This window comes from Aedes aegypti, chromosome 2, assembly GCF_002204515.2.
Source record: "Aedes aegypti strain LVP_AGWG chromosome 2, AaegL5.0 Primary Assembly, whole genome shotgun sequence".
Taxonomy (NCBI): Eukaryota; Metazoa; Arthropoda; class Insecta; order Diptera; family Culicidae; genus Aedes; species Aedes aegypti.
The window spans coordinates 227,687,516-227,709,131 of record NC_035108.1 but is presented as its reverse complement, the minus strand read 5'-3'; the positions used below and the strand labels follow the sequence as shown (position 1 = coordinate 227,709,131).

The following is a 21,616-nucleotide window of genomic DNA, read 5'->3' as shown; positions in this document are numbered from 1 at the left end:
CGTGTAAATTTTCGGTACATGTTTGTCTCTGTGTGTGTTTTTTTGTGTGTCCCATATATATATTCACAATTTGCATGATTCGTTTTCAGAATAGAGATAGAAAACTATAGAGGACGAATGTCGCTGCTGTTCCCTTTGTTCTCGCTCAGAAACATATCGGGTACATAAGTGTCAAACAGCATACTTTTTCGCGTTGACATTTATAGCCCCACCTATCTCCGCCAGCAAAAGATGTTCCTGCAGCGACGCCAGCGACATTCTTCCTCTATAGTTTATTACCTCTATTGTTTTCAGGCACTTGTTTAACAGCGATGTTTACTCCTAAACTTAGAAGCCGAAATTTTCACAAGTCTTTGACGTTTACAAAGTGAGTCAAATATGTTTGTGTTTACTCAAAAGTGAGTAAGGTCGTTTTCTTCCATGATTGAGTAAAAAGTCACTCACTTTGATAAAATAAAGTTACTCACTTTTAACAGCTAACTTGAAACTTCAAAAGTGAGTCAAACTTACTCTCTTTTGAGTAGATTTGAACGAGCGTGTAAAATTTCGGTATATGTTTGTATCTGTGTGTGTTTTTTTGTGTGTAACCCTAATGGGTTGGGTTCTGCTAAATTACAGTGTAGGATGCAAAATGGTGATAACAACATTGGGTTTTGAAGCATTCAAATTTGGTTGTTTGGCAAATTTATCGTAATTGTACTGAAACATAAGTATTTCAAAACCGAAAACTATTGTGCGTCAAATAATATATCTATTAAAAACAAAGTGATTTCGCGGCCAAAATGTCAACTAGATCTCAACTTACTAAAGACTTGAATGGTGAGTAACAAGAATGCATTCGATGGAATACCTCAGTGCTTCCCAAACTGTGCGCCGCGGCGCCCTGGGGCGCCTTAAATCTTTTTCAGGGGCGCCGTGGGCCGATTAAAAGTAAGGCCTGGCAAACCTTCTCAACTTATGTTATAATTGTATTACATTGATCGAAAGCATCAGACGAAAGATGAATACGAAAATCGAACAAAGAAGACAATTAAGCTGCTCGCCACAGAAGTTGAAAGCAACTTTTTGGGAGTGAAAACATTAAGATAGCTTTGAGATATCGCTCACCAGTTCAAAAAATAATAATATCTATGTTCAAAGTTTTTCAAATTCCATGTTCCAAATTTATGTTGACAAACATTGTAAAGGTATATACAGTAGACGTTCGGCTACTGCAACATGTTTACGTTTCACTTAGCGAACGAAATTCGATAACTGCAACGACTGACAAACGTCAACAACCCATCAACTGACGTAAAATGAACGTGAAATTCATTCGACTGTTCATTTGGGCTAATAGGGGCTAACATGGCGCACCATTTTGACGTTTGGTGGTGCGATAACTGGAGAATTGTTGCAGTTACCGGACTTGCAGTTAAAAAGCATTGCAGCCGTAAACCGTTTGCACCGACCGAACGTCTACTGTAATAGAGTTTTCTGTAGGATTAGTTAAAACTTTCTCAGAGTTTATATATTGATGAAGTTCTGAAACAACATCCTCTATAAATGATATCAAATTGTTATTACGCTATAGTCACAACCTTGCTGGTAGGGATCTCAGTAACAAACAGATCTTCAGGCTGGATGGAGTTACATTGTGTTGTTAAAAGCTCCACTATGATTTTTTCATCTTGCTTGCTTGCTCTTCCTCTGTTTACCTGAGTTATACTACACATTTTCATAGAAACGGAAGAACTTATGTTATTAATTGTTTAAGAGAATTGCAGCCCTAGGCTGGCTCATTTCTGCGATCATATGTCAAAAAGTAAATTAACCTGGAAAATGCCATAATTTTTATTCTCCTTATCAAAATTGAAGTCGCTTAGTTATATCGAGAAGGGGGTTTCACAACACTGGGAGAAACAATTTAACTTTTCTTATTTCTTATTCTGATGCATAAATGTTAACCATGTTAAAATCTTTCGCAAATGTAAAGACATTTTTATAGCCTCGAATTGAAAGGAATCCTTTGACGATTTTTTTTAAATCCTGCGTCGATCAAAATTTACCGTTTTTTCTATTTTTATGCTTTTACAATACAAGCGGCGCAAATTTAGCAAGAATTTAAGGTTCACTACAGGATCCAGAAACACCAGAAACTGTGATAGTTCAAAATATAATTTAATATTTTTTGCAGATTCCTATTTTTGTAAAAAAAATGTGCAATTGTTTTTCATATCAATAATTTTATTGAATTATCAAAGAACGTACTTTTTGCAAAAGAAGATTTTGTTCTAGCATGAAAAGTCTGGCAGAAACTTTGTCGAAAATATTCATATTTTTGTATAAAATGATAATAGTGCGCCGCGCTTCTGATAAAAAAATGTCAAAGGGCGCCGTGATTACAAAAAGTTTGGGAACCCCTGGAATACCTGTTTTTATTGATAATGTCTAATGGGAGTATCTTATTTATTTTTGTAATTGGGTAATTACTATTGAATCTACTTAGCTGATGTTCTCATGTAATAGGCTCAGTGCACTTTTTTTTCTATATCGTATGAAGGCAAAAAACGTTCGTGCATACAACGTAAATCGGTTCGGATGATTCATGAATAGCCCTCCGGAGCACCCATTCCAGCCATTTCATAGAAGAAAAAGAAATCTTGGGAATAGATAAGAATCTGATAGTGATATTCTACGTCAGAATTTTTATAAGTGGCCAATTTGCGCTAAAACAGCAGAGATCTTCCGTAGTAAATCTCAAATTCTTGTTTGACCTAACAAAAGTTTTCCCGAGTAGAGAATGCAGGGCTAGTAGCGAGTCACTTTTTTCGACCTGGTCACTAAAAAGTCACTACTGTGCTGCATCAATATCCGGACACTTCAAGACCAACAATTGAAAAGGCCTCAAGTCCAAAATGTAAACAAATCGGGTTTCTGCTGATTTAAGTGTATAAGAGCCTATTCTTACTGTAACATACAATAGTCATGCAAAAATATGCATGAAAGTTGAAAAAATATCATTTTTCTAAAAGGCCCCATCTCATTTCCCGATAATTAGGATATTCATCGCAAATGCGACCTTTTCCCAAAAAGGCCCCATTTCTATATTTACTTGAAACCGAGTTGAGGCCTATTAAACAAACATCAAAATTGCAACTAAAATTACGAAAAAATGTTTCAAATTTACTAAGCAAATACAAGTTATACTTCAGCCGCTCCGCGCCATGTATTATTTTACACAGCGATAGTCTCAACGGCGAACATAATCAAATTTTCCGTCGGGTTCCTGTGGAGTGATGTATTTTGTATCATACTACCTAATAATACCTGTGTCAGCATGTCTGTACTTCACGACTTATTGATAACAACAGGATTTCGTTACAATTGCATGAAACATAACGTTCAATTGAAATATTACTTCAATTGAACAAATATTTCCATACAATTGCTCGACGACACTCTCGCCTAGCACATCCATTATGTTTGTCCATTATGTTTATCGATGACGATGATTGAATAAATCACATATTTAATCGACCGCACGAATCTCCTCTTGCTGCAGAGATCCCATGTACCTTGCTTTACCACGTAACACTCTTCTACACTTCAATTATCGTATTTTATCATGAATTTTGAATGATTTTCAAAAGGCCACATCTGAAGATTATGAAAAAACAAGCCACAACTAGAAGGCCTCAACACATTTTAGAGTAAACAAAGGCGTCAACTCACAGGCCTCATCAGCGTCGACCGGCGTCTATGGCCACAAATGAAAAGGGCTGCACAGCTTTTGGTGAAATAAAAGCCTCATTTCCTTTGACTCGTTTTTTTAGCAGGATTTTTTGCTAAAATGATAGTAATGAATATTCATACCTATAAATCAGTTTATCCATCGACTTTCTGGACGATAAAATAACATAAAATGCTAGAATTCATAATTTAAATTTGATTTATTGTTTGACAAAACAAGATTGCATTTTTCTCATTGTTTACGTTTTGGAGATGAGGCCTTTTGAATTGTTAGTCTTGACTTGAGCAGTCATAAATGTTCATGCCCCATTTTTAATAAGTTTCTTTCTGAATTTTATAAAATATGTTTATGCAACCAACAGTTTATTGGTAGAGATTAGTGAAAATGATAAATTTTACGATACAAAAAAATATGATAATATCATGAAAATAATGAAAATACAGAAACTTTTGTCTTGTTTTGTCCTTAAACCCGGATATCTGCAGCAAGTCTTGTCTATAAATCCCATAAATCCAGACACGTGTGAATCAAAATTCGGAGAGCCCTATTTCAACATGGAAGGCAAATTACCCCGAAAACCAGTTCCCCGAATGCGCCACTTCTCCGAAAGTTAGTGATGCTCTTTAAGAAATTCTTCAAGGGCGCTCGTGAATTTGAGCCTGTGATTCCGTCTTCCTCGTACTGTGTACGACAAGCGAGGTTTTCCTGGTAGTGTTAAAATAGTTGTCGACGTAATAACTACTAACATCAGGGCAGGTAACTTTTTTCGACCTCGTCACTAAAAAGTAACTATTTCCAACAAAAAGTCACTAAAGTCACTTTTTTCAGGAAAATAGTCACTAAAGTCACTTTTTTCGTGATCTGATGATAATGGAAATCAAGGCTGGGTTAGCTTTTCAGATTAGATATTTGTTATTATTAGGCATTTCACGGCGAAATTATCTCTTTCGCTCTGCAACAAAACTTGAAAACAATGGTGCCAGTACCTGTCAACTTTGACAGGTACTGGCACCATTGTTTTCAGATTTCCCGAATGAGGGAAAGAGAGCGATTTTCTGATGACGTCACCGGGCAATTAGGTCCGTCCCACTCGGGCTCAGATTAGGTAGCACTTCTAGTACTGCATTTGGTCCCTCGGTAGTGCAAAAGGTACCCAAGTTTGACAGATCGCAATACACTTTTCACGGCAATCTAGATTACCTTATGAGCCATAAAATATTGAGCAACTGCAAGGGACATAAAGGTCTTTAATTTGTCTTTGGTGCAATGGGCAATAAACAAGGGTTTGTTCACAAATTTCATAACGCGAAAAATTGTCAATTTTCGACACCCACCATCCCCCTTCTTTGTATCATTTGACATATCATTTGACGAGCTGTTAGGTACATTATCATCTTTTGTATAGAAACTTAAAATTTACGATTGTATCTAACAGCTCTTAACGTTAAAAACACATCAGCACAGGAACGTCAACGAGAGCAGTGGCGATTCCCTAACCTCAAATCTACTTGTTCCACGAATAGACATTCTTGACTTTACGCAACCAATTTGCATCTATGTATCAAATGAAGATTTGCTAGAAATGAAGATTCCAATCATTTACTATTTGCTTTATGATCTCAATTTGCCGAAAATGGCATTTTTAGATGCGTAGAACAGATAAAAAGTGAGGTTACGAGTCGCCTCTGAACGAGAGAATACGGACCGGCACCATCGGCAATGACCACAGCGACGGAAATGGAGTAGGGTATCCGTCCTATTATGGAGGACTTAAGCACGGTGTTGAAACTAAAATTGTATTCCACTGTCCAAAACCTAAATTTTATAGTATTTTGCACTGTGAAGTATTAAAACTATCCTTTATGTGGAGTATAGTGAACTAAAAAAGTAATTTTTGGAATCAAACATACATTTTTTTAACATAAATCTGAAGCTCTTCCTTTGTCCTATTATTGCGATATTTCGTCCTATTATTGCGGTAGTGTCGTCCTATTATTGCGGTATACCAAAAATCATAGTTTTTAATACATTCAGTATACATTCAATGCCATACAATGTTTGAGAATTGAAATTATGCTCCCTCCATGTTAATGACACTGCACGGTACTGTCAGTTTGTGTGACTTTGGACATATCTATAAAGAAAGCTAATTCATTACTTTATGTCACGATTCGAAAACAAATCAACAGAATCGAATGATTCTGCCGGTTTTATCTCCTGGACAATGTTAATGTGAACAGACAAGGTTCTTCCATCTGTGACCACTAATCGCTATATAATAAATAAATTTGTTGACTTAAGTATAACCTACAAGTTTAGTGCTTTTGAAAATATTTTTCACTAGCTTTCACCAATCCAATGCAATTTTAAAAGATTGCTTCCTTGCGATCATTTTGTATCTTAGTTTTTCAACGTATCGTTGGCATTTTCAATCAGTTCACGTAATATTTTTGGTAAAACATTGTGTTTATTTGCAATATATTTGTAAATAAGAGCGACTACAGGATAAAGATAAACAGAAATCTTTTGTTTGACTAAATAAATGTATGAATGACACAAAATTATGTCACAAAATAGTATCCTAATAATATAATTAATGTTTCCAGCAATTACATTCAAAATGACTATTGAAATATCGAATTTTACATACAGGTTTACAGATACCGCAATAATAGGCAAAAAGCTATTTTCATTGTCCTATTATTGCGGTATATGCTTTTTCTCAAAAATATAAAACTTTTGTTCAAAATTCAATATCTAGCATGTAACTACATCCATACTGAACTGATATACCCGCTGCATATAATTGTTTTGGTTCCAAACTTAAAAATTCACGCTTATGAAATCCCGTCCGTAGATAGAGGGGCTGGTTAAAAATATAGGATTTTCTTGATGCATAATTTAAAACTGTTCTTCCAACGATCAAAATCGTTCAATTTCTAAATAATTTATCTGGTACAGCTTGGAAATACTATAAGCTTTCATTATCATCAATAATATCCATAGAAAATAGAGTTTTCGATAAATAATGAGGGTTTAATTCTTATACCGCAATAATAGGGAATACCGCAATAATGGGCAAATTACCCTAGCGATTAAAATCTCGGTACGTAGAACTGCAAATCTCTCAACTTCATCGAAAGCACTCGCATGCTCTCCGATGTACTGAAGATCCGCGGTTTCTACATCGTAGGGCTGCCGAAGGTGTGCTGGACAGGAGCAATGGTGCGAACGTTTAGAGGTTATCATACCATCTACCAGAGCTGCGGCAACACACGCAAGCTGAGGCGAAGGCGCGTGATCGGTTGGAGGCCGATCAATCAAAGGCCGATTCTTTAACTTCATCATAATCAACGTGCATAGTCCACACTCCGGAAGCACTGATGATGACAAGGACGCATTTTACGCGCAGCTCGAACGCGAGTACGAAAATATGGCCATTCGTAGCACCTATTTCCAGCACAACCACTCCTATCGGTACACCTGGAGATCACCTCAGCAGACAGAATCGCAAATCGACCACGTTTTGATTGATGGACGGCACTTCTCCGACATAACCGACGTCAGAAACTATCGTGGCGCTTACATTGACTCCGACCACTACCTGGTGATGATGAAACTGCGCCCAAAACTATCCGTCATCAACGATGTACGGTACCGACGCCCGCCTCGGCGCAATCTAGCGCGCCTGAAACAACCGGATTTCGCAAATGCGTACGCGCAACATCTTGAGGCAGCGTTGCCGAATGAGGGCAAGCTCGACAGGGCCCCTCTTGAGGACTTCTGAAGGACAGTCAAAGGAGCCGTTAACGACGCTGCCGAAAGCATTGTCGGATATGTGAAACGGAGCTGAAGAAACGATTGGTTCGACGAAGAGTGCCAGGAAGTTTTAGAGCAGAAGAATGCAGCGCGGGCTGCAATGCTGCAGCATGGTACGCGACAAAACGTGGAACGATACAGACTGAAGCGGAAACAGCAAAAGCGCCGCCTGGAAGAGGAGGAATGCCAAGAGATGTAGTTGTTGTACCGTTCTCAAGAAACGCGGAAGTTCTAACAGAAGCTTAACACATCCCGCAAAGGCTTCGTGCCGCGAGCTGAAATGTGCCGGGGTAAGGATGGGAGCATCTTGACGGACGGTCGCGAGGCGATTGAAAGGTGGAACCAGTACTACGATGCAGATTAATTAATATACACATAGAACGTATTTTCATTTCTAGTAATTTTTATGACTAATGCTTGTAGTTTTCAATTCACTTTTTAATCATTTTTGTTAATCATTTTGGCCACTAAAGTCACTATTATTTTGCTGTCTGTCTGCTATTGCGCTTCTTGAGATATATTTTAGTTTCTCTCTTTTTTGTGACTGTCAAACAGTTATGCGCCAGGGTGAATCTCTTATCATGGACAGTGCGCTTATTTTCCCTGCTAAGAGCAAATCTGCGCTTAACGGTGGCATTCAATCCACACAACACTGCGCGCAACTACCTGGCGCACAATTAATAATACAACAGAAAAATTAAGAAAAGTTTTCGCAACTTGTGTAAATATCACAGTCAATTAATATTTAAGCGGACCAAAATGTATACCCGTACCTTGCAGCATGCATAAACACTTCACAACGGTCAGCTGGTAGACCAGTTTTAACCTTTGTCCTCGTTTTCGTTGGCCACACACAATGGATCTGGGTTGCGCGTAACACTGGCGCGTAACTGGCCGGCGCGCAACTAACTCGACGAAAGAGGACGAAAGTAAAATTTTACGAAATATTCGCAATACCAGCCCTGTAACATTCACATCAGTGATTTTCGCTTCTTTGCACTCAAAAAAATCCAAACGTCATTGCTACGTGAAAAATCACGTAGATCATTTTTTTTTTATTTTCTTTATTAGTATCATTCCAAACCAGAGGCGTCGCGTGACCTAATTAGAAACCTGTGCACGTGCACTTCTAATTTAGTGTTATTTTATATTTTTTCATTATAAGGTATACCTTGGACTCAATCCTTTTTTTTTGTAAGGTAATAATCAGTCTTAACTAACCTTCGTTTTCAAATAGAATTTTTATCTAGCCCATCAATTGAGTCAAAACATTTAAGATGCTAATCAGGTTGTTTATCGTCTTGATTTATCAATTAAACCAACATTTTTTCAATTTTAATGATTAGTCATTATTATTAGCAAATTGTGATATGACAATAATTCGAATTTTGCGAGTAATCAGTTTCGATTTATGAAGCACTGGATTCTAGCTAATATTGCAATACAGGGTTGGGATCATAGCCCACATATCCTTTCATAGAATTAATTCAAGATCGGTCGCATCGTGTACTTAGTGCATGTATCATGAAAAAAGCTCGCTTTTAAACCACACCACAAGCGTGAAAATGCCGGAGGGTGTCAACGCTTTTGAATACATTTTCTGGTTGTCTTCTGATTGACCATCGCATATACCACCGCGCTAATACTGTATGTTGAAAGCGAGGTTTTTAACCAGTATTGCACAAAAAACAGCGCGAGTACTGAGTTCCAAACTTACTGAAACTTCTTACCGTCATTCATCTGAAAAATCGCGCCAGTGCTTCACACCACAAGCGTGGTGATGCTGAAAGCGCGAAGGCAGCAAACAAAATGGATCTCTCTCGTGTATTGATTTCTCTCTTGTCTCCCCATCCGCACGCTCGCTTTGATGGATGATGTATCAAGACCAGGCTTGATAGAAACTCCTCTGCGATGCAAAGAGGAGGCGATTTTGCCGTTTTTCTGAGGAGAAAAAAATAAACTCAAAATTTTCAACACAGATCCTCAAGCGATTCGAGTCAGAGTGCAGAAAAATGCGAGGATTTTTTCAGGCACTCTCTCTCTCTTGTTGCGATGCTCACCATCACTCACACTTCAAACGAACTCTCGAGTCTGCCGCCCGAACAGACAGTCCTCGGGGAGTTGTGAGAGCACCCTTTTTTGATGGAATTTTACTCGGTTTTTTTTTGTGCTACATCTTCCTCGCTCATTTTTTGTTGCCTCTCTGCTTAGCATTTTTTCGCTCCCTCGCAAAGAGGCAAAGGCAGCACGCTGCTCTAGAGTAAGTCACCGAACTCTGATGATTTTGAGGAGAATTATCAAGCCTGATCAAGACTGTGCACCGGCCAGAGTTGACGCTTTGGCTACTTACACACTGGCATCTGTAGTTCAAAAAGCATTCTACCACATATTCAGAATTGCGTGTACAATACAAGGCAGCGCGTTTCCCGATGAGAGTGCACACGTTGGGTTCCATTGTCACAGCAGCAACGTGTAGCGTGGAACAAAGTGTTGCGTAGCATGCACGGCGCTGAGCGCGTGGAGAAAATAAGGTCACATATCTCGCGCCGCACCAAACATGTTTTTCATTTAATTTGCATAGCAAAAATAACAACTAATACCATGACCCCACAGTTATGGATCAAATAGTGTGGAGTCAAACCTATAAAATTCAACAAAACGACATGGAAAACGTAGAATTGTAATTTAAAAGCACGAATCGAATCGTTTCAAATTGGAACTTCGGTTTGTAAATTGTTTTTGGGTGTAATATTTACATAGGATTGCATGAAAATTAAAAATTGTATCGGTTCCTGAAAACCATATTATGGATCAATTTTCATATTATGGATCAAATTGTGACATATTACGGATCAGTGCGCAAAATCAAGAGATTTTCAACTCGATGCATCTGTATTGCATGGTATGGCGAAAGTTAACAATGTGTCATATTTTACTGCAAAATAGCAGTGTTAGAGCTGGAAACAAGGGTAAAATGCCCTTTTTTTGTGATACTGCATTGTAGTAACTGAGACATGAACTGTTTTCGCTCCACACAAGTTTTCCACCCATTTTTGTTTGCTAAAAAATGAAATTTACAAACCTTGATGTTTTATTAGTTTCCTTAGTGCTATTGTATGAAAATGTCGAATCCAATGCATAAAATAGCAGAAATCTACATTCTTTGGTAGTGATCCATAACCGTGGTAAACAATCATTTCCTGGTCCATATTATGGATCACTAGTTAGAAGTGCTAATATTCAGTATTTAGAATCAACAATCAAGAAAAATGTTTTCCAAAGATGAATTCATACTAAATCGAAGCGAACGAGCATAAAATATGCTATAACATTTGAATTTTACCACCTGTGGGAGCTTATGAATGCTGACGGCACTTCTTACAGAAAACGACCATATAATGATAGCTGTTTGGTACCAACTAAACATTTGTCAAAAACACCGTTATTTAGCGGTTGAATGTTGTGCTTAACATTACAAATGGTAGAAGACAAATAGTGTAACATGGGAAAAATATGTTTTACGCCAACGTTTATGTTTTGAGCGAGTTATCCGATGTTGAACGCCAAAGTGATCCGTCACTGTGGGTGATCCGTAACTGTGTGGGCATGGTATTTTGATATGTGAAAAATGCGTTGCAAGCTGTCAGTAATACAGATAATTGAAATGGGCTAAATTTTATTGAGAGAATTATAGAATCGTACTTCAAAAATAGTACATATTGTAGGTGGTTAGGATGAACGAATTGCTGCGTGCAGTGCACGTGTTGCACATGTGGACGCGACGCCTCTGTTCCAAACATTACATTCATTTCTTATATCTAGGAGTTCTGTGTCATTAGACAACACTATCATCCTAATTTGGTAAAACAAATTTAAGATTTTATTAACATTTTGTTAACAGTTTTGTTGAATTTTTTTTACAGGTGAGTTGATTTCACCTGCTTATAAAAGAAAAAAAAACGCTTTGAATATACTTAACCTAACTTAACCTAAACATATAACGCATTAATCGTGGCAATAGAAGATTGTAACGATTTTTGCCTGAAATTATTGATGATTTTATTTGACATTTGTTCCACTGTTTTAACATTGGATATTCTATGTAACTCATTGGTACTATACCAGGGAGGAAGCCTCAGAATCATTTTCAAAATTTTATTCTGAATTCTCTGCAGAGCTTTCTTTCTGGTATTACAACAGCTAGTCCATATTGGTACAGCATACAACAGGGCTGGCCCAGATAGCCGTTGCGGTAAACGCGCAGCTATTCAGCATGACCATGCTGAGGGTCGTGGGTTCGAATCCCACCGGTCGAGGATCTTTTCGGGTTGGAAATTTTCTCGACTTCCCAGGGCATAGAGTATCTTCGTACCTGCCACACGATATACGCATGCAAAAATGGTCATTGGCACAGTAAGCTCTCAGTTAATAACTGTGGAAGTGCTCATAAGAACACTAAGCTGAGAAGCAGGCTCTGTCCCAGTGGGGACGTAATGCCAGAAAGAAGAAGTAGACAACAGGGCTGGCCTGAAAATTTGTTGGAATATCAAAAGCTTGTTCTTAAGACAAAGTTTTGATTTTGTATTAATAAGGGGATAGAGACATTTTACATATTTATTACATTTGGCTTGAATGCCCTCAATGTGATTTTTGAAAGTTAAATTCTTATCTAGCATGAGCCCTAGATACTTAAGGTGAAACATCTCGGAGTCCAAAGATGGCCAGCAAAATGGCCGACTTTTGTTTTCAAAGGCACTAAACTGAAACAATAGATAACAAACGTTTCTGATCTTCTTTTTTTAAGCTTTCGGTTAGTGCACAAAGCCAAAATAAAAAGTACATCGTTGTTGGATGCTTCCTTCGCGAGATTTGTGCCATTGAACTTTTAGTGCAATCTTAGAAGTTGATTCCAAACTGCCGCTCCGCGCCATGTATTATTTTACACAGCGATAGTCTCAACGGCGAACATAATCAAATTTTCCGTCGGGTTCCTGTGGAGTGATGTATTTTGTATCATACTACCTAATAATACCTGTGTCAGCATGTCTGTACTTCACGACTTATTGATAACAACAGGATTTCGTTACAATTGCATGAAACATAACGTTCAATTGAAATATTACTTCAATTGAACAAATATTTCCATACAATTGCTCGACGACACTCTCGCCTAGCACATCCATTATGTTTGTCCATTATGTTTATCGATGACGATGATTGAATAAATCACATATTTAATCGACCGCACGAATCTCCTCTTGCTGCAGAGATCCCATGTACCTTGCTTTACCACGTAACACTCTTCTACACTTCAATTATCGTATTTTATCATGAATTTTGAATGATTTTCAAAAGGCCACATCTGAAGATTATGAAAAAACAAGCCACAACTAGAAGGCCTCAACACATTTTAGAGTAAACAAAGGCGTCAACTCACAGGCCTCATCAGCGTCGACCGGCGTCTATGGCCACAAATGAAAAGGGCTGCACAGCTTTTGGTGAAATAAAAGCCTCATTTCCTTTGACTCGTTTTTTTAGCAGGATTTTTTGCTAAAATGATAGTAATGAATATTCATACCTATAAATCAGTTTATCCATCGACTTTCTGGACGATAAAATAACATAAAATGCTAGAATTCATAATTTAAATTTGATTTATTGTTTGACAAAACAAGATTGCATTTTTCTCATTGTTTACGTTTTGGAGATGAGGCCTTTTGAATTGTTAGTCTTGACTTGAGCAGTCATAAATGTTCATGCCCCATTTTTAATAAGTTTCTTTCTGAATTTTATAAAATATGTTTATGCAACCAACAGTTTATTGGTAGAGATTAGTGAAAATGATAAATTTTACGATACAAAAAAATATGATAATATCATGAAAATAATGAAAATACAGAAACTTTTGTCTTGTTTTGTCCTTAAACCCGGATATCTGCAGCAAGTCTTGTCTATAAATCCCATAAATCCAGACACGTGTGAATCAAAATTCGGAGAGCCCTATTTCAACATGGAAGGCAAATTACCCCGAAAACCAGTTCCCCGAATGCGCCACTTCTCCGAAAGTTAGTGATGCTCTTTAAGAAATTCTTCAAGGGCGCTCGTGAATTTGAGCCTGTGATTCCGTCTTCCTCGTACTGTGTACGACAAGCGAGGTTTTCCTGGTAGTGTTAAAATAGTTGTCGACGTAATAACTACTAACATCAGGGCAGGTAACTTTTTTCGACCTCGTCACTAAAAAGTAACTATTTCCAACAAAAAGTCACTAAAGTCACTTTTTTCAGGAAAATAGTCACTAAAGTCACTTTTTTCGTGATCTGATGATAATGGAAATCAAGGCTGGGTTAGCTTTTCAGATTAGATATTTGTTATTATTAGGCATTTCACGGCGAAATTATCTCTTTCGCTCTGCAACAAAACTTGAAAACAATGGTGCCAGTACCTGTCAACTTTGACAGGTACTGGCACCATTGTTTTCAGATTTCCCGAATGAGGGAAAGAGAGCGATTTTCTGATGACGTCACCGGGCAATTAGGTCCGTCCCACTCGGGCTCAGATTAGGTAGCACTTCTAGTACTGCATTTGGTCCCTCGGTAGTGCAAAAGGTACCCAAGTTTGACAGATCGCAATACACTTTTCACGGCAATCTAGATTACCTTATGAGCCATAAAATATTGAGCAACTGCAAGGGACATAAAGGTCTTTAATTTGTCTTTGGTGCAATGGGCAATAAACAAGGGTTTGTTCACAAATTTCATAACGCGAAAAATTGTCAATTTTCGACACCCACCATCCCCCTTCTTTGTATCATTTGACATATCATTTGACGAGCTGTTAGGTACATTATCATCTTTTGTATAGAAACTTAAAATTTACGATTGTATCTAACAGCTCTTAACGTTAAAAACACATCAGCACAGGAACGTCAACGAGAGCAGTGGCGATTCCCTAACCTCAAATCTACTTGTTCCACGAATAGACATTCTTGACTTTACGCAACCAATTTGCATCTATGTATCAAATGAAGATTTGCTAGAAATGAAGATTCCAATCATTTACTATTTGCTTTATGATCTCAATTTGCCGAAAATGGCATTTTTAGATGCGTAGAACAGATAAAAAGTGAGGTTACGAGTCGCCTCTGAACGAGAGAATACGGACCGGCACCATCGGCAATGACCACAGCGACGGAAATGGAGTAGGGTATCCGTCCTATTATGGAGGACTTAAGCACGGTGTTGAAACTAAAATTGTATTCCACTGTCCAAAACCTAAATTTTATAGTATTTTGCACTGTGAAGTATTAAAACTATCCTTTATGTGGAGTATAGTGAACTAAAAAAGTAATTTTTGGAATCAAACATACATTTTTTTAACATAAATCTGAAGCTCTTCCTTTGTCCTATTATTGCGATATTTCGTCCTATTATTGCGGTAGTGTCGTCCTATTATTGCGGTATACCAAAAATCATAGTTTTTAATACATTCAGTATACATTCAATGCCATACAATGTTTGAGAATTGAAATTATGCTCCCTCCATGTTAATGACACTGCACGGTACTGTCAGTTTGTGTGACTTTGGACATATCTATAAAGAAAGCTAATTCATTACTTTATGTCACGATTCGAAAACAAATCAACAGAATCGAATGATTCTGCCGGTTTTATCTCCTGGACAATGTTAATGTGAACAGACAAGGTTCTTCCATCTGTGACCACTAATCGCTATATAATAAATAAATTTGTTGACTTAAGTATAACCTACAAGTTTAGTGCTTTTGAAAATATTTTTCACTAGCTTTCACCAATCCAATGCAATTTTAAAAGATTGCTTCCTTGCGATCATTTTGTATCTTAGTTTTTCAACGTATCGTTGGCATTTTCAATCAGTTCACGTAATATTTTTGGTAAAACATTGTGTTTATTTGCAATATATTTGTAAATAAGAGCGACTACAGGATAAAGATAAACAGAAATCTTTTGTTTGACTAAATAAATGTATGAATGACACAAAATTATGTCACAAAATAGTATCCTAATAATATAATTAATGTTTCCAGCAATTACATTCAAAATGACTATTGAAATATCGAATTTTACATACAGGTTTACAGATACCGCAATAATAGGCAAAAAGCTATTTTCATTGTCCTATTATTGCGGTATATGCTTTTTCTCAAAAATATAAAACTTTTGTTCAAAATTCAATATCTAGCATGTAACTACATCCATACTGAACTGATATACCCGCTGCATATAATTGTTTTGGTTCCAAACTTAAAAATTCACGCTTATGAAATCCCGTCCGTAGATAGAGGGGCTGGTTAAAAATATAGGATTTTCTTGATGCATAATTTAAAACTGTTCTTCCAACGATCAAAATCGTTCAATTTCTAAATAATTTATCTGGTACAGCTTGGAAATACTATAAGCTTTCATTATCATCAATAATATCCATAGAAAATAGAGTTTTCGATAAATAATGAGGGTTTAATTCTTATACCGCAATAATAGGGAATACCGCAATAATGGGCAAATTACCCTAGCGATTAAAATCTCGGTACGTAGAACTGCAAATCTCTCAACTTCATCGAAAGCACTCGCATGCTCTCCGATGTACTGAAGATCCGCGGTTTCTACATCGTAGGGCTGCCGAAGGTGTGCTGGACAGGAGCAATGGTGCGAACGTTTAGAGGTTATCATACCATCTACCAGAGCTGCGGCAACACACGCAAGCTGAGGCGAAGGCGCGTGATCGGTTGGAGGCCGATCAATCAAAGGCCGATTCTTTAACTTCATCATAATCAACGTGCATAGTCCACACTCCGGAAGCACTGATGATGACAAGGACGCATTTTACGCGCAGCTCGAACGCGAGTACGAAAATATGGCCATTCGTAGCACCTATTTCCAGCACAACCACTCCTATCGGTACACCTGGAGATCACCTCAGCAGACAGAATCGCAAATCGACCACGTTTTGATTGATGGACGGCACTTCTCCGACATAACCGACGTCAGAAACTATCGTGGCGCTTACATTGACTCCGACCACTACCTGGTGATGATGAAACTGCGCCCAAAACTATCCGTCATCAACGATGTACGGTACCGACGCCCGCCTCGGCGCAATCTAGCGCGCCTGAAACAACCGGATTTCGCAAATGCGTACGCGCAACATCTTGAGGCAGCGTTGCCGAATGAGGGCAAGCTCGACAGGGCCCCTCTTGAGGACTTCTGAAGGACAGTCAAAGGAGCCGTTAACGACGCTGCCGAAAGCATTGTCGGATATGTGAAACGGAGCTGAAGAAACGATTGGTTCGACGAAGAGTGCCAGGAAGTTTTAGAGCAGAAGAATGCAGCGCGGGCTGCAATGCTGCAGCATGGTACGCGACAAAACGTGGAACGATACAGACTGAAGCGGAAACAGCAAAAGCGCCGCCTGGAAGAGGAGGAATGCCAAGAGATGTAGTTGTTGTACCGTTCTCAAGAAACGCGGAAGTTCTAACAGAAGCTTAACACATCCCGCAAAGGCTTCGTGCCGCGAGCTGAAATGTGCCGGGGTAAGGATGGGAGCATCTTGACGGACGGTCGCGAGGCGATTGAAAGGTGGAACCAGTACTACGATGCAGATTAATTAATATACACATAGAACGTATTTTCATTTCTAGTAATTTTTATGACTAATGCTTGTAGTTTTCAATTCACTTTTTAATCATTTTTGTTAATCATTTTGGCCACTAAAGTCACTATTATTTTGCTGTCTGTCTGCTATTGCGCTTCTTGAGATATATTTTAGTTTCTCTCTTTTTTGTGACTGTCAAACAGTTATGCGCCAGGGTGAATCTCTTATCATGGACAGTGCGCTTATTTTCCCTGCTAAGAGCAAATCTGCGCTTAACGGTGGCATTCAATCCACACAACACTGCGCGCAACTACCTGGCGCACAATTAATAATACAACAGAAAAATTAAGAAAAGTTTTCGCAACTTGTGTAAATATCACAGTCAATTAATATTTAAGCGGACCAAAATGTATACCCGTACCTTGCAGCATGCATAAACACTTCACAACGGTCAGCTGGTAGACCAGTTTTAACCTTTGTCCTCGTTTTCGTTGGCCACACACAATGGATCTGGGTTGCGCGTAACACTGGCGCGTAACTGGCCGGCGCGCAACTAACTCGACGAAAGAGGACGAAAGTAAAATTTTACGAAATATTCGCAATACCAGCCCTGTAACATTCACATCAGTGATTTTCGCTTCTTTGCACTCAAAAAAATCCAAACGTCATTGCTACGTGAAAAATCACGTAGATCATTTTTTTTTTATTTTCTTTATTAGTATCATTCCAAACCAGAGGCGTCGCGTGACCTAATTAGAAACCTGTGCACGTGCACTTCTAATTTAGTGTTATTTTATATTTTTTCATTATAAGGTATACCTTGGACTCAATCCTTTTTTTTTGTAAGGTAATAATCAGTCTTAACTAACCTTCGTTTTCAAATAGAATTTTTATCTAGCCCATCAATTGAGTCAAAACATTTAAGATGCTAATCAGGTTGTTTATCGTCTTGATTTATCAATTAAACCAACATTTTTTCAATTTTAATGATTAGTCATTATTATTAGCAAATTGTGATATGACAATAATTCGAATTTTGCGAGTAATCAGTTTCGATTTATGAAGCACTGGATTCTAGCTAATATTGCAATACAGGGTTGGGATCATAGCCCACATATCCTTTCATAGAATTAATTCAAGATCGGTCGCATCGTGTACTTAGTGCATGTATCATGAAAAAAGCTCGCTTTTAAACCACACCACAAGCGTGAAAATGCCGGAGGGTGTCAACGCTTTTGAATACATTTTCTGGTTGTCTTCTGATTGACCATCGCATATACCACCGCGCTAATACTGTATGTTGAAAGCGAGGTTTTTAACCAGTATTGCACAAAAAACAGCGCGAGTACTGAGTTCCAAACTTACTGAAACTTCTTACCGTCATTCATCTGAAAAATCGCGCCAGTGCTTCACACCACAAGCGTGGTGATGCTGAAAGCGCGAAGGCAGCAAACAAAATGGATCTCTCTCGTGTATTGATTTCTCTCTTGTCTCCCCATCCGCACGCTCGCTTTGATGGATGATGTATCAAGACCAGGCTTGATAGAAACTCCTCTGCGATGCAAAGAGGAGGCGATTTTGCCGTTTTTCTGAGGAGAAAAAAATAAACTCAAAATTTTCAACACAGATCCTCAAGCGATTCGAGTCAGAGTGCAGAAAAATGCGAGGATTTTTTCAGGCACTCTCTCTCTCTTGTTGCGATGCTCACCATCACTCACACTTCAAACGAACTCTCGAGTCTGCCGCCCGAACAGACAGTCCTCGGGGAGTTGTGAGAGCACCCTTTTTTGATGGAATTTTACTCGGTTTTTTTTTGTGCTACATCTTCCTCGCTCATTTTTTGTTGCCTCTCTGCTTAGCATTTTTTCGCTCCCTCGCAAAGAGGCAAAGGCAGCACGCTGCTCTAGAGTAAGTCACCGAACTCTGATGATTTTGAGGAGAATTATCAAGCCTGATCAAGACTGTGCACCGGCCAGAGTTGACGCTTTGGCTACTTACACACTGGCATCTGTAGTTCAAAAAGCATTCTACCACATATTCAGAATTGCGTGTACAATACAAGGCAGCGCGTTTCCCGATGAGAGTGCACACGTTGGGTTCCATTGTCACAGCAGCAACGTGTAGCGTGGAACAAAGTGTTGCGTAGCATGCACGGCGCTGAGCGCGTGGAGAAAATAAGGTCACATATCTCGCGCCGCACCAAACATGTTTTTCATTTAATTTGCATAGCAAAAATAACAACTAATACCATGACCCCACAGTTATGGATCAAATAGTGTGGAGTCAAACCTATAAAATTCAACAAAACGACATGGAAAACGTAGAATTGTAATTTAAAAGCACGAATCGAATCGTTTCAAATTGGAACTTCGGTTTGTAAATTGTTTTTGGGTGTAATATTTACATAGGATTGCATGAAAATTAAAAATTGTATCGGTTCCTGAAAACCATATTATGGATCAATTTTCATATTATGGATCAAATTGTGACATATTACGGATCAGTGCGCAAAATCAAGAGATTTTCAACTCGATGCATCTGTATTGCATGGTATGGCGAAAGTTAACAATGTGTCATATTTTACTGCAAAATAGCAGTGTTAGAGCTGGAAACAAGGGTAAAATGCCCTTTTTTTGTGATACTGCATTGTAGTAACTGAGACATGAACTGTTTTCGCTCCACACAAGTTTTCCACCCATTTTTGTTTGCTAAAAAATGAAATTTACAAACCTTGATGTTTTATTAGTTTCCTTAGTGCTATTGTATGAAAATGTCGAATCCAATGCATAAAATAGCAGAAATCTACATTCTTTGGTAGTGATCCATAACCGTGGTAAACAATCATTTCCTGGTCCATATTATGGATCACTAGTTAGAAGTGCTAATATTCAGTATTTAGAATCAACAATCAAGAAAAATGTTTTCCAAAGATGAATTCATACTAAATCGAAGCGAACGAGCATAAAATATGCTATAACATTTGAATTTTACCACCTGTGGGAGCTTATGAATGCTGACGGCACTTCTTACAGAAAACGACCATATAATGATAGCTGTTTGGTACCAACTAAACATTTGTCAAAAACACCGTTATTTAGCGGTTGAATGTTGTGCTTAACATTACAAATGGTAGAAGACAAATAGTGTAACATGGGAAAAATATGTTTTACGCCAACGTTTATGTTTTGAGCGAGTTATCCGATGTTGAACGCCAAAGTGATCCGTCACTGTGGGTGATCCGTAACTGTGTGGGCATGGTATTTTGATATGTGAAAAATGCGTTGCAAGCTGTCAGTAATACAGATAATTGAAATGGGCTAAATTTTATTGAGAGAATTATAGAATCGTACTTCAAAAATAGTACATATTGTAGGTGGTTAGGATGAACGAATTGCTGCGTGCAGTGCACGTGTTGCACATGTGGACGCGACGCCTCTGTTCCAAACATTACATTCATTTCTTATATCTAGGAGTTCTGTGTCATTAGACAACACTATCATCCTAATTTGGTAAAACAAATTTAAGATTTTATTAACATTTTGTTAACAGTTTTGTTGAATTTTTTTTACAGGTGAGTTGATTTCACCTGCTTATAAAAGAAAAAAAAACGCTTTGAATATACTTAACCTAACTTAACCTAAACATATAACGCATTAATCGTGGCAATAGAAGATTGTAACGATTTTTGCCTGAAATTATTGATGATTTTATTTGACATTTGTTCCACTGTTTTAACATTGGATATTCTATGTAACTCATTGGTACTATACCAGGGAGGAAGCCTCAGAATCATTTTCAAAATTTTATTCTGAATTCTCTGCAGAGCTTTCTTTCTGGTATTACAACAGCTAGTCCATATTGGTACAGCATACAACAGGGCTGGCCCAGATAGCCGTTGCGGTAAACGCGCAGCTATTCAGCATGACCATGCTGAGGGTCGTGGGTTCGAATCCCACCGGTCGAGGATCTTTTCGGGTTGGAAATTTTCTCGACTTCCCAGGGCATAGAGTATCTTCGTACCTGCCACACGATATACGCATGCAAAAATGGTCATTGGCACAGTAAGCTCTCAGTTAATAACTGTGGAAGTGCTCATAAGAACACTAAGCTGAGAAGCAGGCTCTGTCCCAGTGGGGACGTAATGCCAGAAAGAAGAAGTAGACAACAGGGCTGGCCTGAAAATTTGTTGGAATATCAAAAGCTTGTTCTTAAGACAAAGTTTTGATTTTGTATTAATAAGGGGATAGAGACATTTTACATATTTATTACATTTGGCTTGAATGCCCTCAATGTGATTTTTGAAAGTTAAATTCTTATCTAGCATGAGCCCTAGATACTTAAGGTGAAACATCTCGGAGTCCAAAGATGGCCAGCAAAATGGCCGACTTTTGTTTTCAAAGGCACTAAACTGAAACAATAGATAACAAACGTTTCTGA

The 21,616-nt window shown here is 38.1% G+C and overlaps 1 protein-coding gene across 9 annotated transcripts in view; it reads left to right on the top strand.

The window, feature by feature from the left end:
• Positions 1-597: 597 nt before the first annotated feature.
• LOC5572048 (F-actin-uncapping protein LRRC16A) overlaps positions 598-21,616 on the top strand; it is a 147,385-nt gene continuing 126,366 nt past the window's right edge. For 4 of the 9 annotated variants that reach the window (XM_021844257.1, XM_021844261.1, XM_021844259.1 and 1 more), the window contains exon 1: positions 600-819. In XM_021844257.1, the coding sequence (XP_021699949.1) occupies positions 783-819 (37 nt within the window). In that variant the 5' untranslated portion in view covers positions 600-782. Of the gene's footprint in view, positions 820-21,616 lie in introns of all 9 variants that reach the window. The other 5 variants (XM_021844262.1, XM_021844260.1, XM_021844255.1 and 2 more) reach the window with 5 other exon arrangements.